The sequence below is a fragment of the Colias eurytheme genome, chromosome 16 (assembly GCF_061535395.1).
Source record: "Colias eurytheme isolate Ceu_HAF_F1 chromosome 16, ilColEury1 Martin Lab GWU primary, whole genome shotgun sequence".
NCBI lineage: Eukaryota > Metazoa > Arthropoda > Insecta > Lepidoptera > Pieridae > Colias > Colias eurytheme.
The window spans coordinates 4,893,939-4,906,558 of NC_142995.1; the positions used below are offsets into that span (position 1 = coordinate 4,893,939).

General features: G+C 33.1%; 1 protein-coding gene across 1 annotated transcript in view; it reads right to left on the bottom strand.

Annotated features, from left to right (window-relative positions):
* Dscam4 (Down syndrome cell adhesion molecule 4) overlaps nt 1-12,620 on the bottom strand; it is a 148,124-nt gene that overhangs the window by 22,016 nt on the left and 113,488 nt on the right. The window contains exons 8-13 of the mRNA XM_090111163.1: nt 9,195-9,379; nt 8,615-8,887; nt 8,252-8,353; nt 3,523-3,667; nt 3,042-3,304; nt 126-287 (exon numbers count right to left, since the gene is read on the bottom strand). Coding sequence (XP_089967289.1) covers nt 126-287; nt 3,042-3,304; nt 3,523-3,667; nt 8,252-8,353; nt 8,615-8,887; nt 9,195-9,379 — 1,130 coding nt within the window. The remainder of the gene's footprint in view (nt 1-125; nt 288-3,041; nt 3,305-3,522; nt 3,668-8,251; nt 8,354-8,614; nt 8,888-9,194; nt 9,380-12,620) is intronic.

Sequence of the window (12,620 nt, forward strand, 5' to 3'; positions counted from 1 at the left end):
TTGTTTTTGTATTGTAATAGAAGGTTACTTTTGTTTGTGAAATAAAATATTTCTGTCTAAATATTAATAAAGCTGAACAAATTAAGTTATGGAGAATGTTTTGTTGCACAGATTATAAATCTTACCTAATATTTGCACTTCTACTTCACGCCTTGCTACATGACGTTGTCTGTTCGTCGCCTGGCAGGTGTAGGTGCCTGCGTCTTCACCACGTTGAGTTTGTTCCACTATCAGAGTACCATTTGGGAACACTTTTTGACGCCGGTTTAGAGGAAGATTTTGACCATCTGTAAAAAATATTTCTTGGATAAAAAGTTCACGAAAATGAAACACTAATACGAAGGTTTATAAGAATTTAAATTATCCCTGTTGTCCTTGAATGGAGTTTTTTTTCGTTTTATTAATAATCACTACCATTCTTGCTACCAGCCTATTTATATCAACATAACATATCATTTATTAAAGAAAAGCTTGTAAAATATTGGCCCCTTGGAAGCTGGTAGCACTCTCGATAAAAACTATAGATCCTTTATCAATAAGCAGCGTAAAAGGGAGGTACGTAAATTATTTAAATGGCGACTCAATAAAGTCTCATGTAGGAGATAAGATCGTTGTTGACAAGGGTCGGACCGGAAAAGGAAAATTACAGGGGAGTGACCGAGCAGTCTTAATTTGATCTTACACAGTAATTCTGTTAAACGAGCTAAGCGCTTTACGGTCGGATATTTTCTTTATATTTTGCGATCTCCGGTCGAGTGGCCCGACATAGGAATGCTCGAGTGGACCAATTAATTAAATATAGATTTTTCTGAAACATTTTCTTCGGCAACGCACGAGTATGTGGGACAAAATATTGCGACGTTTTTTTCTGTTGTTAATCAAAATAATTCTTGTATTTGTAAATCTTGGAATTTTTCGTTATTTGTTTAGATGTCGTTTCTGTAATTGATTGAGTTTTTAATCTTGAAAGTGGAACAATTTTCATTACTAATCGGTAAGTTCAGGCTACCCTAAAAATATACAAAAATATCCTCTTCGCACTAGTATTTTCAATAACATTTATAATAGTACCATTCGTCGAAATATAACGTATTCAAATAAAATAACTCGAACAAATTGTCTATGGATAAAGGCAGAAGCTATTAAAGCTTCCGAAGAAAGACGTGAACGAGAAATCACGTTGGGACTAAGTTAAAAATTCCTTCCCTAATTGGATCGTGCGAGGCCTTCGTATTAGAAGCTGTGAGGCAATTTGCTCACGTTTTCACGCGGGTATTTTATTGCTTTTTTGTGTAATATGTATCGTCTATTTTTATTGAATATTTTGTCGTTGGTTATTTACCTTATGAGTTATGACATATATCCAATTTCAATAATTAAAAATAGATTCGTCTATTTAATCTTTCTAATTTTCATCTATCTTAATATAATAATATATTAATAAATAAATAAATAATACATATATTCTAGCAAAACGATCCTAAAATGTTATAAAGGAAATGGGAAGCAGCTAAAGTGGAAGTAATTTAATAATTAATCACAATTAAAGCATTCTCATACATGTTATTCAATACAATCGTGGTTGTTAAAAATATAACTAATTATGTATTATCTATAAGATTGGATTCCAGAAATTAATCGGAAATACCATACAACTGTGAAGTCCTGATAAGAAACCGTTACAATTTTGAAGACAATAGTCCAACCTAGCTCAGTTAAGATTGTGTAAGGAAAAACAGACGACTTTCCGTTTACTTACTCTAGTTTCCTTAACGACCTGTTGCTCGAAAGAACCTCCCCGTGACCTCCCACGGGCTTAATTCGATACACTAAAGTGTCCTTCCGGGCCCGTTTAAACGGAAAATACACGATTTGATCACTTTAGCTATCAGTAATAAATGAGCTCTTTTCCTATACCTAATTTTGTTATATACAATATATGGTAACATGGTAACTTGCAGAGACCCATGTTAAGAAGTTGACTTGCAATCATGTTCAAATGATAAGTTTAGTTTTATATTCATCCATAAGAAGAATGCAGTATGCGGTTTTGATTAAAATGTCTAAATTCTGTGAAAAAAATTTCGAAGGTTCGATTCATAGGTTTGGATTGGAAAATCTATGTGATTTAAATGTACAACTTTATAAACGTTAGATATTCTTTATTTTATTTCGCAACCTACATGAAATAAGTGAAAATGAGACATAGAAAGAAAAGGGAAAGTAATACGCATATTATATTTTGTTAATAAAATATCTACAGTAAATAAAAGGTCGAGTTGCGGAAGAATAGCAAATTTCATTATTCATGAATATTCAAAGGCTTAAAGAAAATTTTATAACAAAGAGCTATTAAAAATACTTAAAAGCGAAATTTACTCTACTAAAAATATAATAGAGCAATAAATATATTATTTACAAACGCTCTGAGAAACTTTGCCAATCTGTACACATAAATTTTGTGTTTACAGAATATTTACGCCGCCTAATTATGTATTTTACTTAAGTGGCTTTTTCAGGTGCTTGAATTAAGTGGTTGGGCTTATAAAATATATAGGTCACCTTGTTTGTAGTGTCTGTACTGACTTAATTCTTCTTACACGTGCGGTGTTTGTTTCTGCAGTAGGGCAATATTTTGTTTATGAAAGCTTATGAAGGTTTTTGAAAATTGTTTAAACATTTGCATTTTTATTAGTTATAACATTGTAACAACTAAACTTATTTTATCCAGTTAATGTAGGTAGTTTTATCCAGTTTATGACGCAACCTCATAGGTAATATTGCAATAAAACAGCAATATTGAAATGTGTCGAAATTGAAATAAATGTTATTCAACGTAATTAAAGTGGAATAAACAAATAGGTACTGTTTGTATAAACTTTCGTTTAAACTTAATAAAAGCATCGACCATTTGATACAAAATTGTACTTATATTTTATTTTATTATTCTACCGAAATGTCACGTAATAAGTTAGGCTCAGACACTTGGGCATAACGTGTTTACATTATCATAATTCTCAACCAAATCAATACACATTTACCTCTTTCCCAGGTGATAGCTTCAATCGGATATCCAGCGACCGGGCATTTGATATTCAAATCACTGCCCGCGACTGCTGTAACTTTGGGCATTTCCCGTATATACGGCAGCCCGTATACATTGACTCGGGCAGCGTGGCTCGCTTTCCCCGCGGTGTTGCTGGCCACACACGCGTACTCGCCGCCATCTTGTTCTGTGACGCGACTTATGTTCAGGTGACTGACGACGTCGTCTTGCAGCGTCACGTGCTGGCCGACGACAAATCTGGTGAAAAATTCGATTAGTGATGGATGACTTGAATTGTGTTGAAAGTAAAGATATATGCCATTTTTATTGGTATTAAATCAGTGTTTGAATTTCCTTATTACCACGTCGAATAAATTAATATTTTATGAAATGAAAGAATAATATGACACGTAGTATTTTATGATAAAAATTAACGTTCCATAAAACTGAAAGCTTTAAAATCCTATTTCACTTACCGTGAATTAGTGGGTATGGGAAACCCATCTAGAGTCCAAGTGAATTGCGGTGGAGGATGTCCCATTGCTACGCATTTGAGCGATACGCTTGGACCAGGTTGAAGAGTCTGTTCCGAAAACCAGTAGACGAGCTCGGGTTTCGATTCTGTGAACATAAAATTTTGAATAATATGTCCAATATATTATTACAAATTTGTGAATTTTATTACATATACCTACTAGTAAAGGTAACATTACAGAATTTATGTGGTAAAATAATTTAATTGTTCCTAATAATTTCTTTATTTTAGAAAAACTTTTTCCCATTTATCAATAAACCAAAGTTAAATCAAAATAGTCAAGCCCGCATTTTATTTTATGCGAGATAATTTTATTTGCCAAATATTCTCAATTTGTTCTTTTTCCATTCTATTTAATCAACGCTGGCCCGCTCTTTCAGTAGTAATTCATTTGAGATATTATTTCACGCGGCCAAAGTCGCTTGTGAGCAGAGATAAGATAAATAAGTTCATTAATTTTCACAGAGCTGAGTGCAGGAGATTTCAGTATAATTTGCGTATCGACTAAGCAGTTCGCAGTTATGTAGGTAGGTCGAGCCGGCCAAATCCGCCCAGAGCGGTCCGCGGCACGACTCTCCTAAGCCTGTATTTTTCATGAAATTATACCGTACAATGCGGATTTCCTATCTTTGTTGTGCTAATTTTTTATCCTGTTAAGATACTTTGCATGAAGAATGGTGAACCTCGCTGCATTATGTTCATTGTTCGTAGTCTGTTTTTTTAAACTTGTGGTTTATAAAATAGGACATGATTTCAGCGTGTTCATATTTTCAGATTTTCGTAAATTGTTATAATCAAATATTGAATCTCCTGTCGCTATGAATTATAGGTGCATAATATATGAAAACAGTGAAAACATTATTTAGTGATCAATCAGAGAAAAAATTGACATGTTCGCGAACAATTAGCACTTTAAGTAGGTACAATAATCATAATCGAATTTTGTATTTTTTTGTACAGAAAATGTTTTACGCTGGTTCATAAAATCCAGCCCACTGTTAGTATACTGCAAAATTTTTATTCGTACAACGCTAAAACTTAGTAAAACACAGCTGGCAATTGTTGCTCTTTTCTATGCGAGCCGGTGCGGAGATTTAATACGCTTACAACATTTAATCTTATCTAGATACGAGCGTTTGTACGAACCTCCAAACAATACATCCTTTAACGCTAGAATAAATTGGATCAAATGTTTATAAAAAACATTTTAAACATAATAGAATTCTATATATCGCGAACAATTGCAAGGACTAAAATGAAAACCGAAATAGAATTGAAATAATAGCCGTAAACGCAAATGAAATATAATGCTAGCAAAGCATTTCTGCCACGGCTAGATATTGTTTAATTTTGTGGAATAATATTTGTACATTTCGTGTAACTGAAGTACTTACTCGGCTGAATTTATTACGGTAGAAAGTTACAAGTTACTCGGAAAGTAAACAGATTTACAGCATTAGTTCGCGTTAATTTGCTTAATATGAAGCAGGTGGAACGTGTTATGTGTTTAATTTGTAATAATTCGGGAATAGTTCAAACTTTGACCTTCAAACTATTACATCGTATATAACTTATTATTGTGAACAATCCAAATTATGCTCTCAATGATTTGATATATTTCTAACCGAAATTACTTCAATATGTTTATTTTAATAGATATTATATTTTTATTTAAATATAAATATAATAAATATAATCGAAGTTATATGTCTTGTGGAATTAAAAAAATGGTACGTTATTAATTGGAGTAATTTTTTACAGTCATAATATAAAGAACAACAAATAACTCCATCCTTACAGTCATGACTCAAGCTTCAAGGAATATATCTTCACTATTCCCTACACGTGGAAAACGGTATTTATCCTTCTAATTAAACGTTAACTGGAAAACAATACGATATCCAATAGTTTCTGAGCACACGACAAGAACAAATGAGGCTTGTTAACTGTGGGTCTACCACTTGCATAATTTATAGAGCACGTCTGTCTCATACATTTGTACCACAGATCTTGTATATTCATTAAATTACTGATTAATTAACTTTTGCTATTATCTGATTGAGGTAAGTGGATAACCTTTTTGAATGGATTATCTAAATATGTTTGTTGTTAATAGATACTATAAAACTTTTAAACAACAGTAGAAGATCGTTTTTCCAACAAGAACTTTTATCCCAATAAGTGAGTATATTATTATGCCTTTTTCAGATTTAGAAAATTTACCACAGTTTTGTGTTTTTTTCTGAATAAAATGAAGGGCTATTTTCGTTATATATGTAGAAGAGACACAGAAACACGAAGTGATGACCCTTAAAGGGTTGTTTTTAAGGTACTAAAAAGAACCCTAACGCTATAAGTGCTGGGTCTTGTCCGCTTTTTTTTCTTTCATCTCTACACAAAGCGTATTCAGAATAACCTATCTAATTAAAACGCAACATTACACAAGTCATTAAAGGAATATGGTTTCCTATACGCCAATAGGTAGCATGTGTGCATTGCGACGACCCTTAAGCTCTCAAGAGCAGCGACACCAAATAGCGGGGAGCAAATTAATAATGACACAAAGGGACTCATATGCCGTACGTTTAATAGGTAAAAACGACCTTAATGTAGGGAGATAGGATCTTAATTGGGATTTTTGCGGTTTCGTACATAGTGCTGTGGCGCGATAGGCACCCGGCAGGCGCGCTCCGTCGTTGCAGCTCTTTGTTTGAGCTGAAGAGCTGACTCTAATAGCTTGCAGCGATCCGCGCTTAAAAATGGACTTTTAAATATTTTATGATGAAGGAAACGAGAGCGGATAAAAAGTTGAGTCGCTGTACTTATTCCGTTCGATACTCGTTATCCTAATTACATTTCGGTTTTAAAACTGTGGGTTCATCTCGCTCAGAATAACCTTAATAAATAAAAATAAAATAAAAAATAAAATTCATTTATTTCAGACCACATAGCCCATATAATATTAGTAACATTTTATTATTTAATAACCGCAATATTTATTTTTGTTTGATTATCTTTTTCATCCGCAGTTCAATCAGATCAAAGCTCTGGTATCAGTTTCTGATTAAAACTTGTTATGATGTTAGTTTATATTATGTAATTGAATTGCCACGTGGTTTTGTCCGCCCATTGATGTTGCTTATATTTGCGTCTTATTTTCTATTGAAGTTATTTTTAAATTGTTCATTAGGTTATTAGATAACATTGTTGTTTGTTCATTAGATATATTATATGTTATACCTTTATTCACGCAAATGTTTATTTATATTCTTGTATCTTCGATACAGCAGTTAAATAAATCACAAATAGAAATAAATATCACAAAACAACAATGTGGATTATATCTAACACACATTTCCTTAATTTCTGAATCTTCATAAAGAATTTATGAAGTTGTATGTTTTAACTTCGTGCAAGTACGATGAAAACACACAGCATCATGATTTATCCATACTTTGTAAAGTTCTTACACCGAACATTTTATTGTTATTGCTCTTGTTTAAAATTCAATTTATTTTATACAACTTATACTTTGTACAGGAAGTAGGAACTTCTTGATGCCCTTTAAGCTTGATGCATTGTAGACATCACAATTTAAATTTCGAAACATCATAATGAAACAAGTTTATCTAATTTACGAGTAAATTTTTAACTGATTTTAACATTCCGCCCGCGGCTTCGCCCGCGCAGTTAAAGAAAAACCCGCATTTCCCGTTCTCGTGGGATTTCCGGGATTGCGTCATTTTCCCGGGATAAAAAGTAGCCTATGTCCTTTCTCGGGTATCAAAATATCTCCATACCAAATTTCATAAAAATTGGTTCAGTAGTTTAGGCGTGATTGAGTAACAGACAGACAGACAGAGTTACTTACGCATTTTTAGGTATGGATGGATAAGATATGTTTTTATGAAGAATTAACTATAAGTACCTTTGAATTCATTAATAAGTAGGTATTCTGATAGCAATATTATGACAATCCTAAGTGTTATAATTTTTATTAAACTAATGAAAAATTAGAATATGTACGTAGGTATGAACAAAATAAAGAGCAAAAATCCTTTTTGTGTTTGACGATCATACTCACTTTCATTCATATAATACATACATTAAAAGCGATTCGAAACTCTACCACGTGATGAAAAAAGAAACTCGGCTTCTATAAACAAATTCCCGTGTACCGATACCTCTCGTTTTAGAGAGGTATCGACGGTTCTCTATAGACACTCTAGATTGGACTGTGAGTCTATCTTTACTCTTTAGTAATATAACACGTTCTAAAGCTTTGTACAGGGAAGATAAATGTACTTGGGTATTATAAAATGATCCTGAATCGTGAATTAGGATAAGGAATTTTATGTTTGCTGTAAAACTATTGAAACAATGTTAATAATAACTTATATAGTGATAACTACGTTTCTTAAAAATTGAAATCATGGATAAATTTCCAACAGTAGGTAAGCTTCATAACTTTGAGACTAAAGTAAAGGTCAATAAAAATTTATAAATAAAATTCTCTTACCGAGGAGATAGAAATGAGCTATTCCAAAGTTTACAAATAACAGTTTCTTAAATCAAAGGAATGTAAAACACACATCACACAGTATGTAAAAAAATGTTTCGTCAAACCTGTTAATTATTATTTATTCGTAACTTAATTATTGACACTTTACCTCTATTGCCAGTGAAATTCCAGTCAGCGTCATGTGTATGCGTGCTACGAGCGAAGGGCGCTCGTCGAGATCGGTTTCCAGAATCACGTTTACTGTCTGATACTGAAAATAAAGTTTATGTAAGGCGATTTGTTTTAAATGTTAAATTATCATAATTAACATCATCATTAGCATCATCGTTTTCAGCTGCAGGGAATGTTTATAACGGAAAACTTTAGGATATGAAATATTCAGACTTGGCTAGTTTTTAGTATACCTACTTACAAATTAAAGAATAGAATCAACGCTCTACTTTTTTTTCTATTTTATGATTGATTACATCGTGCACTTTACCATATTTAGAGATTAAAATTTTCCATGTACCTTCAATTAAAACCTGAGCAATTCCATACGCTTGATCTCGCGTACTGCTCGCGAAGCACTGGTAAATCCCTTGGTCTATAACCTGTGTATTTTTGATATGTAACCTCAACCTGTCTTCAGAGATTCGTATTCTGTCTGTGTCCTTCACGGATTTGCCGTCGTGTATCCAATATACAACCTCGATGGGATGGCCGGACACCTTGCATTCCATGCTTATGTCAGCGTTTAGTTTCGGTCGTAGTAAATCTGGTTTTATTCGGACGGATATTGGTTCTAGAAAATAAGTATCACAGTTGACAAATATATTTCTTTTCGTTGCAAAATATTTAAAAATTGCAATAGAAAAATTGGAAATTTTACGGTCATTATACATATTTGCACAGACTAATAATAATATTATACTACGATATTTGTTATTTCATTTAACCAAAGAGTGTAAGACGGTCAGTCTAATTTATGCGTTCTCTATCTAGTCTATTTTATAGCTGTCTGCGATTTCCAAAATTCGTATCCATTTCAACCAACATACCAACATTTTCCCCATGATTATAATTATCTAAAGAGATTTAATTATACACACCTGTAACAATGAGTGAAATATGGATAGAGTCACTGCCGGCAGTGTTATTGAGCCAACATATGAAGCGTCCTGCGTCTTCCCTCTGCACGGATTGTATTCGGAGCAACCCACCCAGTATCCTAGTTCGTGGATACACTGATGTCTTCTCTATGGGTATTAGTTGTTCGTGGTGTTCACGGAACCATCTAGAAATAATCGTATAATATATTAAATGGATTCGTAAGAATAAAAATATAAAGTTGCTAACTGGCTGCCCTAAATTATATGCAAATTTAAGTTAATAATTTGTATGCAAATTTAAGTTACTTTGGCAGTCACTGATTCGTGCATTAAGATGTCGAAAGAAACACAATCTTATTTAATTCTATTACTTACGTGAATAAGTAAAACAGCTCTACTCTAAAACGAATTAGAGCAGCACCGATATCGTAAATACTTTAGAAAACCGGAGTGAATTTTAAATTATTTAAAATCGAGCTAACGTTTCGGTCTCGGTACTTATCGAGCACGCTGAAAGAAAAATAAAAACTAACGCAGTACTTTCACTGCAATAAAATTTTAAATCCACGGCACGGCAGTTTTAGTTATAGCTTTTATTTGTAAAATCTGTAATGTATAAAATTGTAAAAATGCAATCCGAATGAGTCCAGTGAGTCGGTCTTGTTTGAATACACATTCGCTTTCTTTGTTACGGCGAAAGCATTGGGTAATACGGACGTGACTGTTCAACTTTTGTGCGGGTACTTTCAAAGCAGTAGAAGAAAGCTGCTAGCAAATGTCGTCTAATCCTGCTGCAATTTCTCGAAAAGGAACGGCTGAGGTTTGAAATCTTCTATGTTCCGAGTTAGCTTTCCTTTTGGAAATAGTTTTGAATGCAGTTGAATAGCACTAAGACATTTGCATTTTAAAGGATTTTTCCTTGAGGGAATGAAAGTTATGGCACATACAACTGCGTAATTTTCTTTTTAGAGCGCAAATAAACTTGCATATAAACTATCAAAGAGCAAAGTTTTACTAGCAAGCGTTAGATATGAACTAAGTAAATTGAAAAGGTTCCACGACGGTTATGAAATGAAAGTTATATCGCCTTGAGATATAGTGCGGTTAATGTATTACTTTATTAATTATTATTAGAACTATACGATCTTCAATTAAAACTCTCAAATCTAGATGAACATTTTATTATCACTGATCTTGTTAAAATACCATGTGCTTTGTGAAAAATAAATATAAATGTTTTCAATTCTCAAAGTTTTCGTGTAATTATTGACAAATACTGTATAAACAAGATCTCAAAGATCTAGGCGACGTCTGTGTTGGTAATTGGTATTGGCCATTGGGTAAAGCGAAACTGCTCCGATAGTTTGTCGCAAACCAAAGTAAATACAATATGAATTGAAGCTTTGGATTGGTCTGCACCTATACAAACGTTTTCTTGTTGATAGAACTGGCCGCAAAGCTTTTAGTTTATAAAAAAACCTATGGATGTACACTTTTTTCTATTGCTAGTTGGTAAAACCTATAAATAATCTTCAATTTATTTGCAAGGCAATGTAGCCTTTTGGTATTTAGATGTCATGCAGCTGCATCGTAAATAGTAAATCTGTTTTCAAAGCAAGAACTTATATAATGATAGTGTTAATGTAAAATATGAAAGAAGTAATTCATAAATAAATTCTAATTATTGGAATTTTCTACGCAGCAATATCTGCCTTAACCGTTTTTAATTAAAATATTTTAGCAATAAATAGGATATTTGGAGTAAATAAATCCATATAGACCGATCAAATACGTATTTGAATAACGTGTAACATAGGCAGTAGTTACAGCCAAATAAATTCATCGCAAATACATTTACGAGGGTATAATGTTATTTGCCAGGTTCCGAGTAAATTGCTTCTTGCCAGTTAAAACGTATCACGGGCTGAAATTATAAAATTGTGGTAAAATATCCACACAGGATCAAAACAGATTCGCATCAAATAAAACGTCCAATTTGGCACGTAAATTTATGGGATTATTTATTCGGCTACGCTTTTTAAATAGGCTCCACAAAATTTGGCTTTGAAAATATTTAATTGATTTAATATTTATGTTAGTCATCAGTTATGGTAATTTATGTATTTCAACGAAATTCATCTAACTCCAATTTTTTGCTTTTATTTTCTTATTTCAATTCATACGCTCATCTCCTTGGAACATTTTGACAATGTGCTGGAATAAAAATAATTGAAGGACTTTCTGTAATATATTTCTAAGGCAGTTTATTTTAATTATTTTTTAAATTAAAAAGGCGCCTTCCCAGAATAAGATTGTAAGACGAAAAATAATAAACCTATTCAAAGAATGTAAGCTGCGGATTTCAGTCTTGATTACCTCCAAAGAAGGGTAAAAAAATTGTGAGGGATCGTACTGCTTTGTTGTAAGTAAGTACGTACGGTAAGACGCATGTTATTCGATTTAAAGTTATCACAAAACAGTAAACAGTCTTTATTCTGATAAAAACTCAGAATGAAAAGAATGATAAGGGTGTTTTATGTTGTTTTTATTTCTGTTGTTGTTCAGGACGGTTTTCTCGATGAGATAGAAAAAATAATGCGAATATGATAAAGAAAAGCCGATTTGAAATTGATATTTATTATTTTATGGCATTCAAATGCTTTATAAATATAAATTTATAAAGAATAGAAAAAATTCGATCACGAGGCGGGACTCGAACCCGCATCCTTTCGCGCCATTCCGGGGCGGATGCCTGACCAATTCAGCCACTCGTGACCCGCCAGAGCAATCGAATTTATTCTATTCTTTCAGTTTTATGTGTCTTAGGGACACACCGCGCGCCATCTATTGGGATGATTAACAACCATCTCAACCAATATGAAACACTTTTCAGTGAATACAATATTGTAACGATGGAGCACGACCTTTTTTGTTGAAATTGATATTTATTATTTTATGGCATTCAAATGCTTTATAAATATAAATTTATAAAGAATAGAAAAAATTCGATCACGAGGCGGGACTCGAACCCGCATCCTTTCGCGCCATTCCGGGGCGGATGCCTGACCAATTCAGCCACTCGTGACCCGCCAGAGCAATCGAATTTATTCTATTCTTTCAGTTTTATGTGTCTTAGGGACACACCGCGCGCCATCTATTGGGATGATTAACAACCATCTCAACCAATATGAAACACTTTTCAGTGAATACAATATTGTAACGATGGAGCACGACCTTTTTTGTTGAAATTGATATTTATTATTTTATGGCATTCAAATGCTTTATAAATATAAATTTATAAAGAATAGAAAAAATTCGATCACGAGGCGGGACTCGAACCCGCATCCTTTCGCGCCATTCCGGGGCGGATGCCTGACCAATTCAGCCACTCGTGACCCGCCAGAGCAATCGAATTTATTCTATTCT